A 25,570-nucleotide genomic window follows, 5' to 3' on the forward strand; every position below is an offset into this window, starting at 1 on the left:
TCCTCATGCCATCACAATTTCTAAAGTTAATACTCAAAGCATCATAGCCAGAAAATGACACACAAAACAAACACAATTCACTAAAGTCTAATGCTGAGCCACTCACTGGGGTCTATGTAATGGAGAAACAAAAGATATGAGAAACCTGCCATCTACTTGAGCACCTCAGGAGCTGAATACCATCACAGAAAACAAAAAAGTTGTAGTTTGCAGGATAAAAGAGAGGAGAAAATCTCTTGATGGCTGACTGATGGTCTCTTTTTGTTGATTTCTCAGATGTGCAACCCTAAGATGTGTTATTGATTTTTTTCCTCTGCACTCTTCTTTAAAAAAAAAAAGAAAAAAAACTCCATTTCCCAGCTGCCCTTGAGGCTTTTCAGGGGCGTTAATTAACGGTTGGTTGGACAGACTGTGAGGCGGTGGAGCAGATGACCTAAACTAACCTAACTGAGGCACATTCCCGCCGTCCAGCGCTAATGTGCACAAACAGACATGAGTTTATTATTTGTGAAGGGCACGTACTAATCTGCAGAGCAAAATGCCAACGTGTGCATGTAGTTAGACAATGTAATGTTATTTTTTAGTTTTAAGTTTCCAAATGGTTTTGGCAGACATTGTTTGGAGATAATTGCTGCAGAAAATTTCCATCTGTCCCTCTGCTCTGCCAACATCATCGCTGCTCACTGCACCACAGTCCTGCTTGGAAAGCTCAGAAAACTTTGCTCTTGTAAAAGAGTGTAAAATTGTTCTTCATTCATTCATCGAGGAAACTGATCGGGCGCCTGCATCTTTCCAGATAAATATGATTGCTACATGCATAATTTTAATAGTTGTCTGATTCTGTACCAACATGAACACAGATTAAACTCACCTGTGTGGCTGTATTTTCCACATCTGGGTCACTTTACTGGCTGAATCTACATATCCAACTGTACAGGTGTGTCTACCTGTGTTAGACTGTAACTCAAGAAGCTGAATGTAGTTTCACCTTCCAACATGGACTAAAATGACGCTGAATCAGAATAAACAACTGAGGAGCTAAATGAAACGTACGCCTATCATATTGCTCCAGCATTCCTTGGGGGGGTAATCATGGCCATTAGAGATGCTGCTTTATGTTTTTACTCTGAATCATAGACAAGAGTTTGAAAGCACTGATGTGGAAGAAAGATGTGTTTAGAAACCCGAAAGAGGCACATGTTAATTTTTTCCAATTGACTTGAGTCCTCCAAAGTTAACACAACTCATAGAGCCACAATAGCCACATTAAAGGAAGAGTTCACTAGGTTGACATAAAGTGTGATTATTCATTGTCTGGACCTGAGTGCCTCCTAGAAACTCAACTCAATTTAATTTAATCTTCACACTTTTATTCCGCTCACTGTACCAATTAAAGAATCAGGCAATATCTACACCTTTGCACCTACTACCTTATGCACCTTTAATTTATTTACTGAGCATACATGTTTAACTACAACTGCACCTTATATGTAATTTTTCACTACTTCAGCCCTTACCTTTTACAGACACTACCATTCAGAAGTTTGGGGTCACCCAGGCAATTTCATGTTTTCCATGTAAACTCACATTTTTATTCATGTGCTAACATAACTGCTCAAGGGTTTTCTAATCATCAATGAGCCTTTCAACACCATTAGCTAACACAATGTAGCATTAGAACACAGGAGTGATGGTTGCAGGAAATGTTCCTCTGTACCCCTATGGAGATATTCCATTAAAAATCAGCTAGAATAGTCATTTACCACATTAACAATGTCTAGACTGTATCTCTAATTAATTTAATGCTATCTTTATTGAAAAAAATTGCTTTTCTTTCAAAAATAAAGACATTTCTAAGTGACGCCAAACTTTTGAACAGTAGTGTATGTTCAGCAACACCAGCTACACAACTGTTTTGTAGCTTTTAATACACCAAATAGCTATATTTAAAAGTTTTCAGAGATAAACTTGCACATATGATTTTTCCTCTAGATTTTTATAATCGCACATCTCCTACTACAATCAGATTTTCTAAATGCACTGACAGGATTGCTGCTTGATTACACCGTGCAGTGACAACAAAAGATGCTCTGCGGTCATTTCATTCAACTCCATGTCGGGGCAAAGGCATTTGGCAACAACAGCACAACATATGGACCACAGTTCAACAGATGGGAAAAATATGGACGGAGAAATTCGAGTACATTAGATGTGTGCGAGTGTGTGTGTCAGACTTTGAACAAGAGGTGAGCTGGGGGAAGGGGCAGGTGTGTGTGTGTGTGTGTGTGTGTGTGTGTGTGTGTGTGTGCATGTTTGACTTATAAAGTAGTGCAACCGTGCGGCGTCGGTCGACACAAGCCGTTACCGTTATCCTTGCAGCAGTACCTCCTAATCATCAGCAAAATACTACTTCAAGATGTATAAGCATGTACGCCCAGTTTATGTTCCATATGGTATTTTGATTTCCTAAACATTAGATGTAGGCAACAGTACTATTGAGAGTATGAAGAGGAGTGAGGAGGGAAAACTAAAGTACAAAAGCATGAGTAGATAAAGGGAGAAGCGTGAGACGGGGAGGACAAAATGCCTGATGGATGGAAAACCAGACTGACAGAACTAGATGAAGGATAGAGAGCGAGACACCGAGAGGAGATGAGGATGGAGGGATTCAGACGCAGAGAAGGAAAAGGACGGGAGGCAAGCGAGGTTGCTGTGGCAACTGGCTGGACCGATGAGGAGGAGGAGAGGGAGGAGGGGGGAGGAGGTGTAGGGCAGGCTGAGGCAACCTAAAATATATATTTGCTTCCTATATCTCAGACTGTGCCCAGACGGTGAGGCAGACATGGAGACGCTGCTCAGGTTTTTGTTCAGAGGATCCAATAAATCCACAGCAGCAGTAAACACACACCGACAACCCAAACACAGACACTCAGAAAACTATTCCCCTGATACTCAGTAGCTACGATGACAATCCGAACATCTGATTAGTTTCCAGAAATGGCTCTAGTTCATTTCAAGGCTTAAATTCTGGCTGATTTGGCAACACATTTATGTGTATGTTTATCATCCTGGTCTCAGTTTTCTATGATATCACCCACTGGGGTCTGTAAAATGTCACTATTTGGATGTAAATAATATTTCACCCCCTCCCAAGTTACTGGTTTCAGCAGACCACATCACATCACCCCGATCCTGGCTTCCCTCCACTGGCTTCCGGTCCGTTTTAGAATTGATTTTAAAATTTTATTGATCACTTTTAAAGCCTGTTGGCAACCGTAGATCTTCAGATGGGGTCTCCTGACTGTTGCAAATACTGAATTCTAACCGTGACCAAGATCACAGCTTTCCTGAGAAGATAAAGCTGCAGAATCTTCTTTTAAATTAATTCTTAAAACCCATTTTTATAGACTTACTTTTACATTAGGTTGTCTATTTTATGGTGTAATTGATTTTTAAATTGTATTGTTCATTTTTTTCTTTATGTACTTATTTAAGTATTTATTTGATTCATTTACTGTCACTACTAATATTATTATTACTTCTACCACTGTCTTTATGGTTTCATCCTCGATTATCTTGTCCTGTTACTTTACTAGGATGTGGCATTTTTGCTTCCTTTATGATTTTACCTTGTGTTGTTGTATTGATTTAAATCGTTTACCATGTTTAACTCTAATTCTCCACTTTAGGTCTTTCTCCCTCTCTTTGGACTGATGGGCTGTCTGTTGTTCAGTGGTCTTCCTCATTCTACTTCTTTTCTTTCTTGAACTGTCTGTAAAGCACTTTGTAAACTCTGTTTCGAAAATGTGCTATATAAAGTTATAAAAAGCTATTATTATTATTATTACTCCGCCAAGGAACGTGACTGAGTTATGTGACGACCGGCATATGTTTGTCCATCTGTCCGTCCATCTGTCCGTTAGCAACATTACTCAAAAACAGACAAACGGATTTGGGTGAAATTTTCAAGGAAGGTCAGAAATGACACAAGGACCACCTGATAGGATTTTAACAGTGATGTGGCTTATTGTCTGGATACACAGATTTGGTAAAAAATTCTGTATCATTGTGAGATAGCGGCACGGCATCACTGTAACTATGACAACAAGTGAATGCTACTCCAGCTGCTGATGATCAAATGATTGCGATTCTACTACAAATCGACCGCTGTGGACTTCTTGGGAGTTATCAGAAATTATTTGACTGAGCAGCCTTGCTGGAGTACTGTGCTCTCTTTGTGCTATTCTCGCTATTATAAGTGATAACAACACAAATTCCAAGCTGTTAGGGTTAGGGTACGTTTTACACTGGAATTTGCATTCTAATTTATTCATTTATTTTTCCCTGGAAGAGCTTTCTTTCCCCTGCATTTGATTAACTCGTTGTGGATTTTTGCTTGTGTGTGATAAAGAAAGAAGCTGAAAATGTTTCCACCAATCTAATTGATGGGAACATGCTTGGGAACCATTACAGCAGAATAAGAAAAGGCATGAACCTCGACAAAAAACATCATGTCTCAGACATCATGTACTCTAAAAATGTCAAGCATTAACCAGACAGATTCAGTTTCTTTTCTCTTTCTGTGCTGCCTGGTGGATGGAGTTGAGAATACATTTGCACAACACAATATACATACAGTAGATGCAACTTTCCTTCCTGTTTGCCTCACATGTAAGGATGATGTAAGGAATGGGAGGGTGGGTGGGAGTCTTCCTCCTTTTTGTTTTTGTGGGGTTTAGGACAAAGTAAGCAGCGGTGTCAAGAAAATACAAAATGCTCTCTGAGTAGCAAGCGTCCCAAAATAGCCCATTACATGTTCATATAGACTGTCTTTACGTAATGTTTGGATTCAGTGAGTCCAGTGAACTGTGAGCTGCAGACGGAGCAGAGCGACTCGCTCGTGTATCATCATCATCTGCCCCGAAGCAAACACCAGATTAGAATCAACGGCCAGCGTCACAAATGTCTTAGGTCACCACGGAGAAACAAACAGCGAGGGCTCATTAAAGCAAAATAACTTGAGCCATTTCAGACAAGATTTTCACTTGCATCTTGCTCTGTTGCTCCCCTCATTAGCAGCTCAGCTGGCTTCAGCGACAGTCTGCACAGCTGCCTGAGCATCGCCGTGTTGATACTGATGCTGTCCCCGATTCAGGCATCTGCAGTGTTTGTTTTCTCGTTGGTCTGAATTATTTTGTGTCGGTGTTGCTTTGTTTCTGCATAGTGTTTTCTTGTATCAAGATAAGCTTGCAAAAATGTTGGCATAAATCAAATCATTTTAAAATAAAATATAGTTCATGAAGATTTGTTTGTCATTTCTTGTGCATTTGAATACACACACGTACACACACACACACACACACACACACCCACACACACACAAAACCGAAATGTGGTTCTCCCAGTCCTAGTATCACTCAAATAGAAATAATGACAATAAATATAAATCAATCACAAAATGTGAGTTTAAAAACAGCAGCAAAGTGTAGTTGGGAATAAAATGCATACTGTCAATAACAGTTTATTAAGGTGCTTGAGGCAGCTGGTAGTTCAGTCAGTTTCAGGTGACATTGCTGAAATGGATGTTAGAGGGTGCATGTTAGTCTATTAATGATCCTTGTGGGGAAAAAGCCGTTTAACATCCTGCTGGATGTGGAACAGATGCTTCTGTACCTCCTACCTGAAGGCAGGAGGCAAAACAGACAGTAGGACAGATGATGAGGGTGTTTAATGATCAGGAGAGCTCTGCTCACTCAGCACTGTTAGGAAAATCTCTGCCAAGAATGGTCTTACTGGTTGTTTTCACTATCCGGTCAAGTTGGTGACATTCAGACATCCTGCTGTTCCCATACCAGGAAGGATGTGGTTTTTGTGTGTTTGGGAGGCCTGTCTTTCCTAGCTGGCGGAGTGGGTGGAGTCACTGTTGGCCTTTCTTCACACTGGCTGAGATGTTGGTGGTTCAAGTTAGGTCTTCCACCAGATACAGGCTGTAGAACTTCCCATCGCTGACCTTAACCACAGTGGCTCCATCAGTGGTCAGTGGTGTGTGATGATGATGTTCGCTGACCCTTCTAAAGTCGATCACCATCTTATTGGTTTTCTCAGCGTTAAGGGAGAGGTTGTGGGATCTGTATCACGCAGTCAGTTGCTTCACCTTCATTCTAAAGGCAGACCCATCGTTGTCAGTGATGAGACCCATCGCTGATGTACCAGCAGCAAACCTAATGACATGTTTGGAGCTAAATCTGGCATTGCAGTCATGGGTAAGCAGAGGGCTCTGCTGTCGTGGTGGACTTTTATGGACTTTGTGTATGAGGATGGCCTGTGTGAGCCCAACAGAACTCCAGCTACCAGTCATCTCAGCTGATAAGCCTGGAGCTGAAGACCTGCACATCAGCCTTTGTCCTCGCTGCCTCGCGGCTCATCTGATTGGACCACCACCTGGTTCCCTCCACCTTCATCCAGTCAACTGTAGCCAACATCACACCAAGAGAATAGAAATCTTCAACCACACTCTCAGTCTGGGTGGCTCAGATTTAATGTGAGCAGTTTGTCCTGGTTCCTCTAGCAACTTTGGTTAGCTGCTGTCAACGTAGTGGAGAAGTTATTCATTGTGTATATTGTAACTTCTGCTGGCAGTTGTTGACTTAGTGTGGAGGTTACCTTTATCTTGGGGAAGATGGTAGCCTCAGTTAGCAGCTATTTAACTTGGTGTGGGAGTTAGTTGTGTCTTCTGTGTTGATGTGTGTTTTTGAGGCATTTGATTGTTTAGTTTCTTTTGCTGGTTATGGGTGTTGCTGTTGTGTTTGGCTAAGGACTCTGTTAGCCTTCATTTGGTTTTATTTGGTTCTTTGATTTAGCAACATCCACCAACCCCGATTTCTTTGCATTATCACTTTTGCTTTGCAAGTATGTCACTAAGCAATAAATTTCTTTACCCAAACCAATAACATCTGTTTTTGTTGTTATTGTTGTTGCATCCAGCTGACCCTAGAGTCTGGATTGTAACACTGAGGTTGTTCTTAACATATGGCTGCCCACCCTGACTGTCGGCCATCTCTGTCTTCAAGAAGTTGAAGCACTTGTTGTGTTACAAACATCCAGTGACCTTAGTTTTTCCACCAGCTGTTGTGGACTTTAGGTGTTAAAAGTTGAGGTGAAGGAGAAGATCTACATTCACATGGAGACAGGTTTTGATGTCCTTCATGACAAGCTGCTAGAAGCATTTCATCAAAATGAGTGTGAGAGTTACAAAACAGAAGTCAGTCATGCAGTCTGGGTTTGACTGCTTGGCCACAGGGATGATGGTAGCACTGAGGACGCTACTGCCTGGCTGAACGAGGTGTTAAAGACGTCTGAAATAACATCTTTAGGCTGTTCTGTACAGTCTTCCAGGATGCGTCCATGAATGATGTCTGGCCCTACAGCTTTGTGAGGGTAGACACTGGCAAAGGCCTTTTTTACCGCAGTTGTGGACCACAGCTGGTCATTGGATGATGGTAGAATCATGTTTGTTGCAAGCAGCCTCAAAACGTGCTGCAAACAGTCCTATACACAGTACAAACACAGAACTACAATCTAAACAACAAAAAAGTGTAAAAAGATTAAACATAGCTGTGCCAATAGGCCTTTTGAAGGCTTAATAAACCCGATCAAAAATACAAGCTTTATGTAAACAGAAGGATTTCCCAAATCCTCAAATTACACCTTGCCAAGATGGAAGATTTTTTTGCCCAAACCTGTTATCTATAATGTAGCCTGCAAGCCAAAATATCTTCATTCACCTTCCCCACTATACGCTTTGTTTTCACTGAAGCACCGAGCTGGCTCTGGGAATACGTACGTTAACGCAAGAGGTTACTTTCTTTGTTCTTCTCACCCCAATCCACAAATTAGTGAGAGAGTCATGAGAGTGAAAGATCAGGAAAAAGAGGGAAATGAGAGAAACTGCGATGCCTGCAGCAGGGTGGACTTGTTTGTGTCTAATTAGCCCACATTCATAGAATACAATCCTTCAGGATCTCACTCTCCTCCATCTCTTCTCTCGTAGTTATTGTGCTTTTGGCCACAAGCTTCTAAGCAGAACTTGGCCTAGTTAGTAATGATTTGTTGCTGTTTTAATAAGCCAGATTTGGCTGTGACCACAATTTTTGAAAAGAAGAAGACTTACAAAGAGAAGGAGAGGCCAAGTTCCTGCGGGGAGTTTCTATTTTTGCTGGAGCCAAACTCCAGTTGTGCATTTAACACAGTCTACTAATGCAACTGCAGTAGTAAAAACAAAATGGAATATTGATGTCAAGGTAAATAAACCACAGAGAGCACCATTATTTTTTCAAGCGTAGTCTGACTAGGAAAGAACTATGCTTCAGAGTGTGTTTACATGGATATCCAGTTGCTGTGCATGTAAACATGATATCCCAAATTTAGAAACCTGGATCAGCCCTTATGTTGTTTGCTCGCTGATGTACTCTTAAAGAAACATGCCTCGGTTGCAAGAGTATCTTTCATAGGTTTCTGAACAACCTGTGCAGATGCAACTTCAGCCAAATGATTTAACATTTCATGACACGATGGCAAACAAACTGGAGGAGCCCTTCGAAAATCTAATTTATTTCTTCAGTAAAGATCCATTCAGGTGATTGAGCTCATTGTAAATATGCTACACCATTGTCAAATCAGCTCTTTGCCTTTACTAGCAGCCTGCACTAATTCAAATAAAATTTTATTTATATAGTGCAGATTGACAGCAAATGTCATCTGAAGGTGCTAAACATAGTAAGGTAAAGACCTTACAAAGAGAGAGAAAGAGAACAGAAAAAACCCAACAATCCAAAATTGCGGTTGGATTCCCAAAGAGTGACAGTGGAAAGGGACGCAAAAACTCCTGGGATAAGGAGGAGAAGACAAAAAAACTTTCACAGAACCAGGCTCAGGGAAGGTGGCCATCTGCCTGGACTGGCAGGGTGAGGGCAGGGATGGGGGGGGGTGTGTGTGTGTGTGTGTGTGTGTGTGTGTGTGTGTGTGTGGATAGCAGGAGGTGTTGGGGAGGGAAAATTGTTAAGCTGTTAAGATCACCGATGTAACACATGTATCCGATTAATTTTAGCCATTTCATTCCTGGACCTCCATTAATGGATGATTAGGGATGTACCAGTGAAGAAGCAGAGTTCAGTGACATCCACCGACCTTGACTGGTCATGTTGGGCCAATGAACATCTCTTGTTAATATCAGTTAGTTCAAATCTCCAAGAGAAGACTTCTGTCCACCGAACTGTACAGAGATCTGTTTTACACCTTCAATACCTTGGCATGGACTTACAGGAATACCTGTACCTCACTGTCATTCTTCACATCTGACATAAGCATTTTTCTTAAACATCAAGGTTATGTAGGTGTAGTTAATGGTACGCAAAAAGTTCACATTATCAAATTAAATTCTAAATTAGAGAGAAAATAAACACTGGTTTCAGAACCTGTTCTAAAAAAAATCTCAACATAATTTTGTTGCAACAGAAATAAAACAACAATGCAGTATCCCTTTTAATCATAGTAGAATCAGGTGGCTCCCCAAGCTTCTGCAACTTTCTGCAGATGGTGGTTGGTGATGTTTTAGTAAATTAAAAACTGGATCCAGTACAGAAACATCCAGGGCGGGGAGGCTTAACATCCAGATACAGATCTCATGTTAATACTGTGCGTAAATGGTATAATAGGGACAGATAGCCATTCATATTTATGCCTAAAAGCAACTTTAGGAGGCATCTGCAAGCTAACTGAAGCTACATGTTATTTGGACTGAGAGGAGGAAGAGCAAGGACCATGGACATGGAAACACCACCCACAAAGGCCAAAACCAGCTGGTAGGTTTTAACCAAGAACCTTGTTGCATTAAGCCACTCAAATTACACAGATACTGATTAAGATGTCAACACTCCTGCTGTGGCCAGTAAGACTGGCAAATCTCCATGCACCAGCTTTATCATTACTGCTGTTCTGATACTGGTGGCGGATTTGAAAGACATTCTTTGTTGTTTTTTTTTATGAAGAGTGAGCTTACTAGACTTCTATAGCCCACTATTACTGTGAAAACATCAGTCCAACTTAGAAATTTGGGTTGTTTGAACAGACGTGGGCTCCAACTGCTTCATCAAGGCAAGACGGAACAAAGCCTGAACTCTTTATATTTCATGTACCTTGCAAAAACTTTAGAGGGACTCATTTATCTCCAGAAAAGTGGACTATTTTGTTCGCGCTCTCTGCTTTTCCAATAAAGACACTCAGCACATTCAGAGTCCTGCAGAGAACCTGGAAAGCCGAGTGCATTATTCCTGTTATTGTACATTTCCTACAAGCTTCCAGTTAGTCCCTGGGCAGATCTGAAAGTGCTGCTGTTAGTTTATAAATCATTTAATGGCTTCGAGCTGACATACATTTATGATATACTTAAAAAGTATTAATCCATCAGGCCCTTTAAAGCTTCAGTAAGCAGTCGGCTGGTAGTGCTTTCAATGAAACTGCTGCATACAGGAGCTTCCTTCGTGATCTGGAATGTATTCTAGCTTTAGCCACGTCCAAATCTGAATAAAAGAATGCCCTTTGAATTGTCAAATAAAATATGCATCAAAGCAACACAATGCTTTGTTTACTGACAGATTTTTTTCCCGTCCATCTGTCCTCAGGGTTGGCTTGGTCCTCTGGTCCAGTGCAGAGCAGATGTCCCTCTGGTGTTTCTAACTGGGCGAATGTCTGTCGAGGCGTCTGCTGGCACAAAGCAGAGCTCCGTCACGAGGCCCAGCAGCCAAGAGGCACCCCGGTGCAGAGCTGCACCACGGAGCTGATTAAACTATCATCTGCACCCGGCCAGAGAGCATTAGGCTCAGCTCCAGTCCCAATGGGCTGCTTCCTCAACGGCACACAGGCCACCACATATGTAGGAATACTATACAAGCAGCTCAGCTTCCCACCAAGCAAATAACACCGCCAAAGAAATATGTAAATAAGTTAATTTCAAGAAAAATCCTGGCTGCTTCACTCTTAATGAAGTGCAGATTTAAACATAAGACCAGCTTGGGTGTGCTGGTGGTGTTCTGAGATGAGCCTCTTGTCCTTATTGCTGCACTAGTGACTCCTAATGGTTTGCCAGTTGTAACCTCCTAACCTGATCGTTTTTTTAAAATGGTTAATCGTGTCTTGTCAGTCGGGCTGCAGTGTCTTGTGATTAGCACTTTCAACTTGCAGCTAGAAGTTCCTCGGTTCGCGTCCTGGGATCTTTCAGTTTGCATGTTCTCCCTGTGCATGTGTGGGTTTTGTCCGGATACTCCGTCTTCTTCGTTAGCGACTCTAAATTGTTCATAAGTGTGAATGCAAGCATGATAGCTTGTCTGTACATGTAGCCCTGCAATAGAATGGTGACCTGTCCAGGGTGTCCCCTGCCTTCACCCTCAGTCAGCTGGGATAGACTCCTGCCCCTCCACAACCCTAATGAGGATTAAGTGGAGTATAGATGATGGATGGATGTCCTGTCAATCACAAGTGCTGCATTGTATTTAGAAGTAGCCACAAACCTTACATAAAATATGTATGTAGATTCCAGACGGCTGAAGCACATTCAACATAGCTGGCCTTCCTTTCTTTCTCTGTGTAAGTTGACTTGACAAAACCTAAAACTCCAGTCAAACATAAAGTCTTTCACAACGGTAGTTATCTACTTTTTTTGTTGACTCAGGATTTCTGCTTAAGGCTCTGTGCTTGCTCACATAAAAAGGCATCACACGACTCTCCTGCTGCACAAAGTGGACCAATCGTGTGCGGCCTACTTTAGTCAACAGGTTGTTTTAATGTAGAGCTACAAGGAATATGCATTTTTTTAAAAGTGCATCTTCTGAAAATGATGAAAGACATGAAGGCTGGTAGAAAACTGTTAAATGTGTATTAATGTATTTATTTGAGCAGGCAATGCAGCTCCTTATTTCAAATGTGACAGCTGCACATCAGAGCTGCTAAACTTTACACTTTTATACATTTAAACACAACATTGAAGAAGTGCATTTAGGTCTGACACTGTCCCATAATGCAGGGCATCGCTTTAGCTTTAGGCCAGATTAAAGTTAATGATATTGATTGAATATAGTCCAATAGCTGCACTACCCGCAGCATAAAATGGACTGGGCAGCGAATCAGGACCAAACATAACAACAAATTAATGCAATTTCTGCATCACTGACTGACTACATGTAGGTTCCCATGGCAATATGATGCATACAGTGTGTGATACTGTAACTACACATCTTCATTCAGGGGTTTTAGTAATGTACAGCTCAACAGATTTGCAGATAAAATATTCTGTCGGCTGAGGAAGATGTCACATTTTGGAATGAAGTCTGTTAAATGTCCCAGCAAACCAGAAGTAGATCAATGACACCACAGATGATGACGAGAAGTAAAAAAGTGGAAACACAACAGTCTGTAAGATAACATTTAAACGTATTAAAACAATCTTGCAGTCCTCTGTGTCGCTCGCAAAGAATCACGAGAAAGCAAATCAACGAAAGGGAGACGCTTCTTACAAGTCCGTGAGGCCAGTGTCTGTTTTGTATACTTGCTGCAGCAGCTGTTATAGTCTAGGGGACGACATATAAAAATAAGACATTCTATAGATAGAATACAGTACACATAGATCTGTTTACAACAACTGCTGTAAAGACATATCCCTAACTTATGATCCCTACAGATTCCATTTAACTTTTTTTTTTTTTTAAATAAACACATCTCCAACATCCTTCACTTGTTTGCCCTTTTCTCTTTGGGAGGTTAAGAGGAGCAAGGAGGCCTTGACGGTGTGATCTATGAGCAGCGATGGCTTTTTTGCGAGGCGTTGAGAATAATTGGTTGAGGCTTAACCTCTAGGGAGAGAACTGAGGATTATGGGTATGCAGAGTGTTGCTGCTGTGATGTGAAACCCCAGGCAGTCTTCCCCCCTGATTAGAGATTAGGTTTGCATTAGCAGGGCCTCAACAGGCAGCAAATACACGCATACATCCTCCATGCTTTCAATTATGTGCCAGATTTCTACTACTATGCTACTTCTTTAATTACCATTCCTCCTAACGTGCATTTAATCTTCCTCCTTCATGCCTTTAAGCACCTATCCCCTTTCTTTTGACTATTCTACATATCTCTCTTTGAATCACATTTTTTTCTTGAAACCATAATAAAGATGTTTGCTTAGCATGCCTTTTTTTTTTAAAGCAGATGTTCAGAAGAAGCTCCCCGAGGAAGGTCCATTGAGAGAAGTCAGATTTTCCCACTAAAATCATCAATTAAAGCTGAGAGGAGGTTTTAGGAGATGAGCCTCTAGAAGACCTTGGTGTGGAGACTCAAAGCTTTACTTTTGTGAATCAATGCCACATGGAGAGTGTACCGCTGCAGGAGATACTGAAACGCAGAAACTGTTAAAAAATATGTGTTGAATTTGGTTAGGTATGATTAGATTTTGACACAAATGAGTCCCATCTTCCAAAAATGAAATTCCTTAATCACTAAACTACATTCTTAGTCTTACGTTAGGTTTGTTTGTGACAAAAATATGTCAAATCAACACATTTTTGCCATCTATTTTGTAGCTTGTCGGTCACTTCTTTTAAGCCCGCCAGTTTTATAATTAAATGGGCCAGAATTTGTAACCTTCGTAATCCAGAAAATGGAAAAGTCGAATAAAGAAGGAGAGCTCTTATTTCAGCCCACAGCATATTTTCTAAAATCTAACCAAGTAATTTTAGTGCCTAAACCTGAGAAAACTAAAAGTAAAAACAAATCTTAAGTCTCAATAATGGTCTCACATGCGACACTAATCCCATTATCCTGGCTGAAAGTCCTAGATCAGTATCACACTTTTTTTGGCCCATCTATCCACCCCAACCTCCTTTCTACACCAACACTCTCATTTAGTCACTTCTGATCCTCTATCACACTTACAGTACTTAAATTCTCATTCCCCAGTACATGAAGAATCTGTTGTTGGGAAATAAAACTCCCAGTCTGAGCATTTTCTGCAAATTTTGGAGCCAGTGGTCTATCAGAACTTGTCTGCGCTGCACTAGTTCGCATTGGCCTGGCAAAGTATCTATAGGGTCTGTTGTTTATAGATCACTGAGCTTGTGCCAACATTTAAAATAGACACATACATGATGTGATGTACTTGCCAGCTGCAGGTGAATACAAGGCATAAAAAAGACTGTTCATTCATTCACTGCTGCCTTCTAAAATGCCTGAACATGAAAGAAATCCTTAAAACAATGAAGTCTACCGTACAAAAAGTAAGATCATGTCTCAAATGGCTGCACATTTACACCAGGATGCATCAAATGCAGAAATCCCAAAAGGTAAGGTGTTAAAAATTACGAACAAATGTCACAACACTCTCAAGATTTGTTGTTTGTGTTTTCAGTGAAGCAGAAACCTGAGTGTGTTCTCAGTTTCACACCTCTGCTGATACTCCATGTGTTGTTGGGAAACACCAGCAGGCTCAGGGGAAGCTGAGAAGACTGAAGTAGATGAAGCAGAAGAAATGAATCAAGGGATGAAAGAAAGCAGTTGCGAGGCAGATACACTAATGTTGGGAATACAATTAAAGAAGGGAATGTAGGTGGGGAAATAAGAAAGAGAGAAAGGCCAGTCTGAATAAACAACAGAGAGAATCCCATTTGAAATCTTCCTACATGTTATGTCAGCCTCCTCCAGAGGATGTCAGATGTAACCTTTGTGGCAGCAAAGGGGAGAAAACTCAACAATGCTAACAGGCATTAATGGTTAGGTAAGGGCTTGATGGAAATGCCATGTAGCGCCTCTCTTTTCACAACTGGAATGAAGACTTGAGCATCCAGAAACTACAGCGATCGATGCTGTTGAATTTAAATGACATTTTACTGCAGAAATACTGCATACTTAGATACAGGTTGCTATTGCAGCTTTAGAACATGTATTTAATAAAGGAATAATAAAATCGTCAGTTTAGGAACAAGTGTTAAATTTAAAAAATGATCCAAACCATTTGAAGTTAACCTGCACTGATTCTTTGACCACTTGGGTTGTTTTCCTACTTTTATAATTTTAGTCATTGCTGTATTATTCAGGTTTTTATGGTTATATGTAGGGAATCACAACCCTTGGTTAAGATAAGCTTAGAGAAAGACGGCAGCCTTGTTTAATACAGTAAAAGTCCAAAGAAACACAAGACACATTTAATCGAAAACACCATCGTTTCCAAACCTTAGCCAAAGCACTTTTGTTCTTTCTATCTTTTAACAGGAGTCTGGATGTGACCCTGGTCTCTGGTGTGAGAATAGTCTTGCGTAGCCAGTCCACTTTGTACAACATAATAGTCTGGCTGCACCTCACTATCATTCTGCTATAGGGGGAAAATGCACTGGCTTGTTTGTCAAATCAACCACAATCATCTTGGGTAACGCTAAGCAAAGGAAGCAACCTGGTGTTCCCTCAAACTAGTGTTTTGGAGGAACATGTGCACGGCAACTTCTGTCACTAAATTGGATAAAAACAGTGAAACTTTCAATGTAATAAGTTGCTGCCCCGGCTGCACAGTGGATTGGTGGTTAGCACTTTCGCCTTGCAGCTAGAAGATCCCCTGTTTGCGTCCCAGCCTTCTCAGGATCTTTCTGCATGGAGTTTGCATGTTTTCCCTGTGCTTGTGTGGGTTTTCTCCAGGTACTCCGGCTTCCTCCCACAGTCCAAAAACATACCGAGGTTAATTGATTATTCTAAATTGCCCGTAGGTGTGAATGTGAGAGTGATTGTTTGTCTGTATATGTAGCCCTGTGATAGACTGGTGACCTGTCCAGGCGTTCCCTGCCTTCACCCTGAGTCAGCTGGGATAGACTCCAGCCCTCTGCGACCCTAATGAGGATTAAGCGGTGTACAGATAACAGATGGATGGAAGTTGCTGCCTGGAGGTTGTTGTTCTTGTTTCCCATAGTGAAGTGGATTTTGAAAACGGGAACACCAATGGTAGGCTTGTACCCTCAGTCTACATCCTAGTGTAAATGCAGTGTGCTTTGTTCACCCACCATCTACCCAGACCACCTTCTGCCAACTCAGATGCAGGCCATCAATGTGGTGCTTCATTCATTAAAAGAAAATGTTACTTTTCAACAGCAAATACATCTAAACATGACTGGGAAAAGTATTTAAATGTAAAGGTGCGTCATTTGTAGGAGTTGAAATGGGAAATCCATCCACTGGACACTTTAAGTCTAGAGTTCTATTCTTTCACTTTCCTTCGTCATCTGTGCGTCACTTCTTTAGACTCTAAATGCTCCTCTATGTTCAACAGCACATTGCTAATTTGTCTGGTCTGAGCAGATAGCACGTTTATTTGAAGTCTTTCACAGGAAACAGCTTTCTACTTTTAAACTGAAAGCACATTAGTCCATTAAGTTAACACACATTTACACAACAACAGCTGCCAAGTAAGATACTGGCCCTCCATCAGGAGCAACCTGGGGTTCAGGGTCTTTCCCAAGGACACTTCAGCATGCAGAGTGGCTAGCCAAGATGTTCACTTATGTAGTTTGAACACATTTTGGGTTTTATGTAACTGACTATGAAATGGCCATAACTCAACAGGGGTAAGTCATATAATTGTCTGTAATACACGTGTAATATTGTCTAACTTTCCAATAGATAAAAAAGAAACAATGAAAATTCAGTGAGTTACAGGTTAAATACGTCATAATAAAAATGGTGACTGCAGCTACACCCTAAAAAGTAACTCAAGGGACCTATTGTCACTACTTTAATTTAACTTTACTTTTAACTTACTAATATCAACGCAACATTAAATTTGATATATATTCTCATATGCAAATATACCTTTGCTAAATTTGGACCACACTGCAAAGCTTCTGCCATTATGTCCATCCTTAAACTCTGAGGCTTTGCTAATGTTTCACATCCATCCCCTGGACGTGGCAGAGGTTGCTTTATGAGGAGACGCTGACTCAGTTTATGCTGATGCGATGGGCTCCACTGAGCCTATTTAAAAACTCCCCGGACACACAGCTGTGTTTAATAATGTTGCCTAATGGCTCGAGGCAACACTTGATGAGAAAACATGCCGCTGTACACAAAGGCCTCGATCAATCGAGCAATGGTCACAGAGAGGACACGGGTAAGCAGTGAGTTCACCAAACGTCCCACACATGATCATCTTCAATTTGACAGGTTGTTTTTTTTTAGACTGATGAATGATATTTGAGTTGGCTATGTGTAAAATCTAGGGTCAAAGGTAACATTAATTTTTGGTTAAAAATTCCTAAAGAAAGTGGGGTCATGTCCTTTTTTTCCATTTTTTCTTTGTGCCAATCTGCAGATCTACGACTGAAGCACCATAATGCGAGAAATAATGCAGCTACAGTCCTGAAACGTTGCAGGCCCGTTGATATGTACAAGTGATCGTTAATGGTACAACCTTGCTTTGACAGAATAATACAAACCAATTATATGATGGTGCAAATGTGGCTAAAAAACTATCCATGTCATTTTTTAAATTCCAATATCCCACCTACCATAAAACCTCTATTTTTCATTATAAGAGGTTGATTTTTTTCCTGTAATTGGCACCGATAGGAGCTTTAAACATGCAGTCAGATGCATACTTCATAATTAATTTGGTGAATTGAGGTGGAATGACCCATAATATCGGCTAATCACATCTAAAGCATGATTCATGTTAATGTGTTTACGTTCAGTCAACACAAAGCGCTTTGGTTTAGCTTAGATTGTCAACTTGGTTAAAACTGGGGAAAGTAAAAGCTGCCAGTTTTGCTCACCGAAGTGTTTGAATTATCTAAAACCTGACAGAAAAAGGACAGAGGAAACAAACGCTAGTATTCAGTCAAAGTCCAGCTTCCTCTACAAAGATTTATGCAACAGAAGGTTGTTATAATTTTAGACCTGAGCAAAAGAAACTGGCTAGTTAACCTAAAGGCTGGAACATAATTTACCAGTGTAGGATGGAATGTCTAGGACTTTTGAGTTCCACACTTTCCCTTCTTCTCCATCTATCAGTTTTTGAATCCATCTGTCTATGGCGCTTTTTGTTTTCTTGCCTTTCCCTCTGAGAGCCAGATAAAGTCGATGCTTTCTAAAGGTCCCGAGTCCGCCTCCATCCACACGATTCCAGCTGCCTTGCAGGAAGGAGCAATCTAGCCATCAATACCTCCTCCCAGATAATGTCAGCCCTTCCAGACCGATGCACATTTAACCCCCACCCTCTCCCTCTTCACACACAAACATCACTGTGTTACCCTTTCAGTGTAGAAGCTCAGAGTGATGATTTGTGAGATAATCGTGCTGAGAGCAGAGAGGAAAACTCAATAAACCTCCAATTAAAGCTCATATCTCGAACACGGTGAAACCCATCTCCCACCTGCCACCAACGCTGGCACACTGTCTCTTTAAACACATTTGAGACCAGTTTCATCTGCATCATGTCTAGTTAATTAGCAGTTTGTGTGATTAGGGAATCCGCCGGGGGATTCTTTGATGTCGGCTGAGCTGGTGAGAGACACTTGTAGGCTCCACCTGAACTGATACAATCTGTTCAACACTCTGTGATGGGAGAGTCTGGGAATGAATGGAGGTAACTGCTACAACATCTGCCAGCGTATGTGTACATAAAGCACCGCAAAAGAAGATTAGAAGTCCAAACTCAAGCAAGAATCCCCCACAAAAAGATCAATACTGACAAAACTAAGAAGCTTCATCAACATAATCCCCCCCAACACTGATGGAAAGAGACTCTTTCCACCAATGCATCCCTCTCTAATCTGCTTAGCTCTGTCTATCTGACAGTTTATTGCACCTCCTAATACAATTACATACACAATGCAGCCTTAACACAGCGTTTGTTCCGCTTTTGCACAGGCGAATGAAGGCACTGAGTGGGGATATATTACTGGAATGCATGTGCAGATCATGCATAATGAAGGCTAATCGGGGAGGCAGATATGGCAACCGAAATAGAAGCAGTGATCTTTGATGCAACGCTGCTGAAGTAATTTCATTATCATAATTCCACACAATTGCATACACTGACACTTTCTTTCAACTAGGAATGAAAAAGAACAGCTAGTGTCAGAATGATGGTTTTGGGAAGAACCAGTCTGACAACAAGGCTTTTAAAAAGGCTTTTTGTTGCCGACTGATGACTATTATAATTTTGGTTTGATAATGACACGCAGACTCTCAAGGGATGATCCTGAACGCCTCACAAGACTTTTAGATGGATTTCTGGAGATCTAATTTCGATATTGGCTCCCCATCAAGAGCAGGATCACATTTCAGCTCAATTCTAAGCTCTAGAGCACCTGTGCCTCCCAGAGTAGACAGTCCATCGTGCGCAGAATGACCAATGCGCTCCTGTGGAGACCCTGGATGGTGGCTTTTAAGACAGAGACCAAATGTTGTCTAGAACATATGAGGATCCTGATGTTCCTCTTCTCGAGGGATTCCAACATCCAAAAAGCCTCGAAGCACTCCCCTCCTCCAATCACCCCCCAAAAAACAACCCCAAAGGGTCCTCCGTCCTTACCGCATAGCAGCTGCATCCAGGCGCAGGTCTTGTAGACCGTGGCGGTGTTGCAGAAGAAGAAGAGCGCGAAGAAGCCGATGCAGGAGAGGATGAGCACCATGGACATGAGCACGAAGACGGACGCAGCCTTGAAGGCTCCCGATGGGATGGAGGCGAAGTCGGAGAAGCTGCCCTGGCACAAGAGCTCCCGATTGGAGTTGCCGTTGCCCACGCAGTAGTGGAACAAGCCGAAGTATCCGGCTTGGGGCGTGCTGACACTGTCGCCAATCCAGTACGGCTGGATGAAGACCACCACGTTGATGATGGCCAAGCAGATGGTGAAAATGGCCCACAGGACCCCGATGGCCCGGGAGTTGCGCATGTAGTTGTCATGGTAGATTTTGGAGGCTTCCTGCGATGGCAGCATTTTTTCTCTCCCACCCCCCAACCCCTCCTGTGTCAACCTGGTATCCTCTCTCCTCTGGATTCTCCTTTATTTGCGGGGATAGAGCAGGAAAAGAAATAATTGCACAAAAAGAATGTAATTTAAAAATCCTCCTGCAACAAATGTCCAAAAGGTCCAGTGAAAGGTCCAGTTACGCGTCCTTCCTTCTCCTCTCGAACCAACCAGCAGATCCAGATGTCGATCTTTTCTTTTCTTTAAAAATAAAAAATTGGTCTCACATCCACACGCCTCCCCCGTCCTCTCCTCCTCTCTTCCTTCCTCCCCTCTGATCAGTCAATCAGTTCAGTCTCGAAGCGTGATTCACTTGACAGGCTCCTCTCAGCGCGTAAAGATCCGACAGTCGAGCTCCCGGAGCCGCTCAGAGCCTCCACGGACGGTCGGGATGAGCAGCATCGTCTCCTGTCGGCTCCTTCACCTCCTCCTTATAATCTAACGGTGATCTGTCCGCTCTGCTTTGCGTTCAGAACCAAAAAGGCTTCACTGACGAGACGCGATGGCTCCGTGGAGTTTCCCCGAGGTGATGATGGTGATGATGAATCCTCCGAAAAGGAACAGAGCTCCAGCAGAAACGAGCACTGGCGCAGCCTTTGACATGCTCCGCTCAATAAAACATGGCAAAAAAAAAAAAAAAAAAAAAACAGAGGAGAATTTAACCGTGTGTGCTGGAAAAACGTGTACAAAAATACAAATCAGCGGTTCAACACTGTGCGCACCGAGGAGCTCATGACTGTGGCTGCTGTGGCTCTTCTTCCTCTCTAATAGGCTCCGTTTGCTGCTGTCTCCTCATGCTGCCTCCCCAACCACCACTAAACACACACAAAACACACACACACTCACACACTTTTGTTATTGCACAAACAAACAGAGACACACACAAACACACACTCTCCCTCTACAGCCACAATCACACACGCACCACTGCTCAAATGATTGCTGACATGAATAAAGGGCAGGAAGTGTAAATATCTCTTACATTTTAAAGACAGCAAAGTTTACGAAAGTGACATTTAATTTTTTTTTAAATGTATAACTGAATTACAGCAAAGAAGGGCCCCAGAAACTGCAGATACTTTGAAGATCTTGGTAATTCATTGGAGTTCAAAGAAAGGAAATAAGCAAAATCTGTTAAAAGATGCTCAAATAATACATTTCTCTCAAATATGTATGCAAAAATGGAAATTTATTGGCCAATGTGAAGGGTTTAATTTTAATCTGTTTAACATAGGAACAGCTTGATTATACAGAGCTGCATATTAAAAGATTACAGTGAGACATGCTCTAATGCAGCTGATTCACACAGGGTTGGATATATGATGTTTCTAATTTGACTTTCACAATCTTCTGCATAAATTAATGTCATGATTAGCTTATGTTCCCCATGAGAATAAAGCAGTCCTCCGAGGCTAATAATATAGATTATTCCTGGGTAACTGCCATGCAACTTCTTCTAGATTTAAATCACTTTTGAGAAGAAATGTCTTGTAATGTTATAGTGCTTTCATTTTATTTTCAGATGGAAGAAGCCAAGGCAAGTTTGTTTGCATAGCACAAAGCAATTCAAGGTGCTTTATAATAGCAAAGAAATACATCGCAGAACTTTATAAAGATGATTTAAATGTGGACATTAAGACATTAAAATCATAAAAGTGAATCAAAAATCAAGAAAATAGATCGATATCTAAGAGAAAGCTGCAGTAAACAGTATGGCTTTGAGGCCTGATTTGAAAAAGCCGTCCGTTTGAGCAGCCCTCATGTGTTCAGGAAGTTTGTTGCACAGGTGAGGAGCATAAAAGCAAAGTGCTGCTTCACTATTTTTAGTTCTGATTCTGTGAACACACAGCAAACCTGTCCCTGATGACTTCAGGGCTCTGGATGCTTCACACGGAGCTAACAAGTCCAGGATGTATTTTGGTTCAAGACTATTCAGTGCTTTGTAGACCAGGAGTAAGATTTTGAACTCTATCCTTTGAGTAAAAGGAAGCCAGTGTGGAAGGAATCAGTCACGAATGGGTTTGAGCTTCTCCTATTCTTAAAGGGAAACTCTGCAGATATGACCAGGTAAAGTATGGTACCAGGTGTTGGGTTGTGCTAATATACATTACTGTTCAAAAGTTTGGGGTCACTTACAAATGTCCTTATTTTTGAAGGAAAGGCCTTTTTATCAACAAAGATAACATTAAATTAATCAGAAATACAGTCTAGACATTGTTAATGTGGTAAATGACTATTGTAGCTGGAAACGGCAGGTTTTTAATGGAATATCTACATAGGGGTACAGAGGAACATTTCCAGCAACCATCGCTCCTGTGTTCTAATGCTACACTGTGTTTTCAAGGAAAACACAAAATTTCCTGGATGGCCCCAGACTTTTGAATGGTCGTGTATATGTGAAAGAGGTTGTATAAAACCTCCAGAAGGAGCTGTGTAAAGTCTGATAAATGACCTCAAGTGATGCTACTTGAGTCAGCATCAGTTTGGTCTCAAGACAGCAGGTATGAAAAGTAAAGAAATCTGTTGGGGTGAAATTCAAAAGTAGTTCTTCCTCTCTGCTGCAGGTTACAGGCTCCAGCCAAGGTGGGTGAGGTGTATTCTGGGTAACGTATTTGCCAGTATTTGACTAAGACGAATGCATGGAGTGGGAAAAGATGATATCTCTGTCTTTGCTGCATTTTTTTGTTCCTTTTATTTAAAAACTGTGCATCATGATGCGCTGCTACCAGGGTGCAGTAGAGTAAATAAATGTTTTAATAGGAATCAACATCAACTCCCTAGAAAATCCGTTATTCTGGCTAATTGTCACACCAGAGAATATTCATCTGCAATGTAATCACCAGTGTTACCAATATAATAACAAAGCTGATCACGTAATGTGAAATGTATTGGTACATTGGCCATGCGGACTTGAAGGGGATCAGCAGCTTCTACATTACAGAAAAGCAGAAAATCTTTTGGTGTCAGAAACCTCAGCCAAACAGACACCAACATGATGAATCAAACAAATGCACCTTCATCACTCTGTGCATATGAATAAATAGAATCTTTAAACAACCTTTAAACCATCCTGACGCCATCACCTACCTCAGAGTCACAGAGGAGCCCATGTGGCAACCAGGAAGCAGAGATAAAAAGGTGGCCATGATGCCACAGGTGCTTTAAATCCCCTCAATCAGGGCTGGAACATGGGAGTCCACCCAGTTCTATGGTGGTGTGTTCAGGAGCCGTCAGGAAATACTGAACTTACCCGAGTACAAATGTTCCTACTACATTAGAAGTAGTCTTCACGCACAAAAACTCTGTCTGTGCAATATCAGGTGTTTTACATCTACAAGGATCTGTGCCATATCAGTATTTTACAACTTATGGACAAATCTGTGCAAATTTATACTTATCTATTAGCATTTTTGCTCATGAAAGAATCAGTGAAATACCATTGGTATGTGCAGCATTGGTTTTTCTACAACCAGAGGAATTCTAACAATCTGAACCAGCACCTATGTACATTTTTTGTTTATTTTCAAATTTTTCTACTGATATTTGTTGCATTATCCCCTTAGCTGTTGTAACAATGCAAATTTCCCCACTGTGAGATTAATAAAAGCTTATCGTATTGTATCGTATCGTATCATATCACATTGCATCTTATTGTATTTTCTTGACTTTTGACAGCATAAAAAACATTTTGCTATGTGAATCACACACAAACAAAGGTAATATTCCATAATCCACAGCCTACAGAGTCTAGACAGTGTAAAAAGCATTGTCTAACTGTGTTTAACACTGCATTGTAATTAGAGCTCTGTAAAAAGCTGCACTTTTTTTGGCTTTTGATGATGTGTAAAGCATTTTAAGATAAGATAAACATCTGGGTTAGGGTTAGGGCTAGGTTTATCTGTCTGTCTGTTTGTCTCTTCGCAACGTTACTCAATAACAGACTAATGGATTTTGATAGCATTTTTTAGGCAAGGTCAGAAATGACACACGGACCAATTGATTAGATTTTGGCAGTGATGCGGATCCATGGATTTGTCGAAGATTTCTGTATCATTGCGAGATAGCGGCATGGCGTAACTATGACAACAAGTGAACACTACATCAGCTGCATGCTGATGATCACGATTGCGATCCTACAGCAAATCGGCCACTGTGGACCATGAATGTTTTAAAAAGAGATTTCATCCATCGGAAATCATACAATGAACAGCCTTGGCGGAGTACTGCACTCTCTGAATGCTTTTCTTGTTGTAATTGGAGCACCCCAAAAAGAAACACCTTTTTTGGTTTTTGATGGTCTATAAAGCGTCCTAGTTCATATTACTTGAGCTTTAGAGCATCGAATTGGCTTTAGGTGGCGCTTTTGATTGAAATTTTTATTTAATTGAAGTGCGTCCAGACAGAGGAGAATTTTGGCACTTTGTACTTCCCATACAGTGTCCAAACATCAGCCTCAGCACACGTCATTTAAAGGGGGGAGATGGCAGTCACGTGGTGGCGCCTGCTTCCTGTTTACCGCCTGTTGTACCTTCAGACTGGAGAACGCAGATTGCAAAACCGCGCTGCTCCGCTGGATCTGTCACCTACAACAACATATGCTGCACTGAGGTCCTGCAGCCACGGGATTCACTGCTGTATGTCTTTAATCCGTTTACTGGCATGGTCGTGCTGAATACGGAGACATGAAGCCGTGACATTGAGGAAACGTGAGAAGGCCGGGGAAGGATCCTCGGGGTTTCCTGACTCCGGGTGGCCGGAGTTCACTTAGCTGGTGCTGGGGTGGAGAGACGGGCAGCAGTTAAACTCATGTCAAAAACGCGATTTTTCGTAATGTGGCGGACAACAAAGGTTTGAATTTGACTCAAATGAGTTTACGAGGGTTGTGAGTTTGTGGAAAAGCTACACCTTAGGGAGCTAACCTGGTAGCGTGTCGTGTTAACTCCGGGAGCTAGGTAGCAGCGGCCGCGGCGGTGGTGTGTGAGTGGCCGGCTGAGAGGGCTGGCTGTCGCCTTGTGTTTGAGTGGAGCAGCCCGCCGGTGCCCTGAATTCAGGAAGGCTCCCCGGGTCCGGCCCCCTCAAGCGGGCAGTCAGGAAAAAGCTGGCTGGGAAGGGATGGCCTGGTCGGTCTTCCCGTTCCACAGGACAAGGCTCTGCGGTGTTTGAAGGAGGTCGAGTGCGGCTAGAGGCCACCGCAGCGGGTCGAGGCGCTATGATGGCCGCCTCCCCCTCCGCGGCCGGCGGCTTCACGGCCTCCGGGCTGTCGGTCAGGAAGAGCGAGGAAATAGCGGATTTGATAGATTTGTTTTCAAAGACACAGTACAGAGCGAAGGAAGTCACTCCTCGGGTAAGATGTAATGCTCATACCTATCACGAAAAGTCACATTTTATTAAATTTACAGTGTTTTTATTCAAAGTCAGTGCTGGTTACCTTGTCTCTTTGGAGAGCAGTTGTTAAAGCATGTTGTATCATCACTTATGGACAAAATCAATAAATTCATAGATTTTCTATGATATTTAGTCATTGA

The 25,570-nt window shown here is 41.8% G+C and overlaps 2 protein-coding genes across 3 annotated transcripts in view; one reads left to right on the forward strand and one right to left on the reverse strand.

Annotated features, from left to right (window-relative positions):
• lhfpl4a (LHFPL tetraspan subfamily member 4a) overlaps positions 1 to 20,853 on the reverse strand; it is a 40,500-nt gene extending 19,647 nt beyond the window's left edge. Inside the window, exon 1 of one of the 2 annotated variants that reach the window (XM_035940624.2) lies at positions 19,610 to 20,853. In XM_035940624.2, coding sequence (XP_035796517.1) covers positions 19,610 to 20,015 — 406 coding nt within the window. In that variant the 5' untranslated portion in view covers positions 20,016 to 20,853. The remainder of the gene's footprint in view (positions 1 to 19,609) is intronic. The other variant, XM_023293556.3, reaches the window with a different exon arrangement.
• Positions 20,854 to 24,543: 3,690 nt separating this feature from the next.
• mtmr14 (myotubularin related protein 14) overlaps positions 24,544 to 25,570 on the forward strand; it is a 31,196-nt gene continuing 30,169 nt past the window's right edge. The window contains exon 1 of the mRNA XM_023293555.3: positions 24,544 to 25,389. Within this exon, the coding sequence (XP_023149323.2) occupies positions 25,255 to 25,389 (135 nt within the window). The 5' untranslated portion in view covers positions 24,544 to 25,254. The remainder of the gene's footprint in view (positions 25,390 to 25,570) is intronic.

This window comes from Amphiprion ocellaris, chromosome 5 (genome assembly GCF_022539595.1).
Source record: "Amphiprion ocellaris isolate individual 3 ecotype Okinawa chromosome 5, ASM2253959v1, whole genome shotgun sequence".
In the NCBI taxonomy this organism is placed as follows: domain Eukaryota; kingdom Metazoa; phylum Chordata; class Actinopteri; family Pomacentridae; genus Amphiprion; species Amphiprion ocellaris.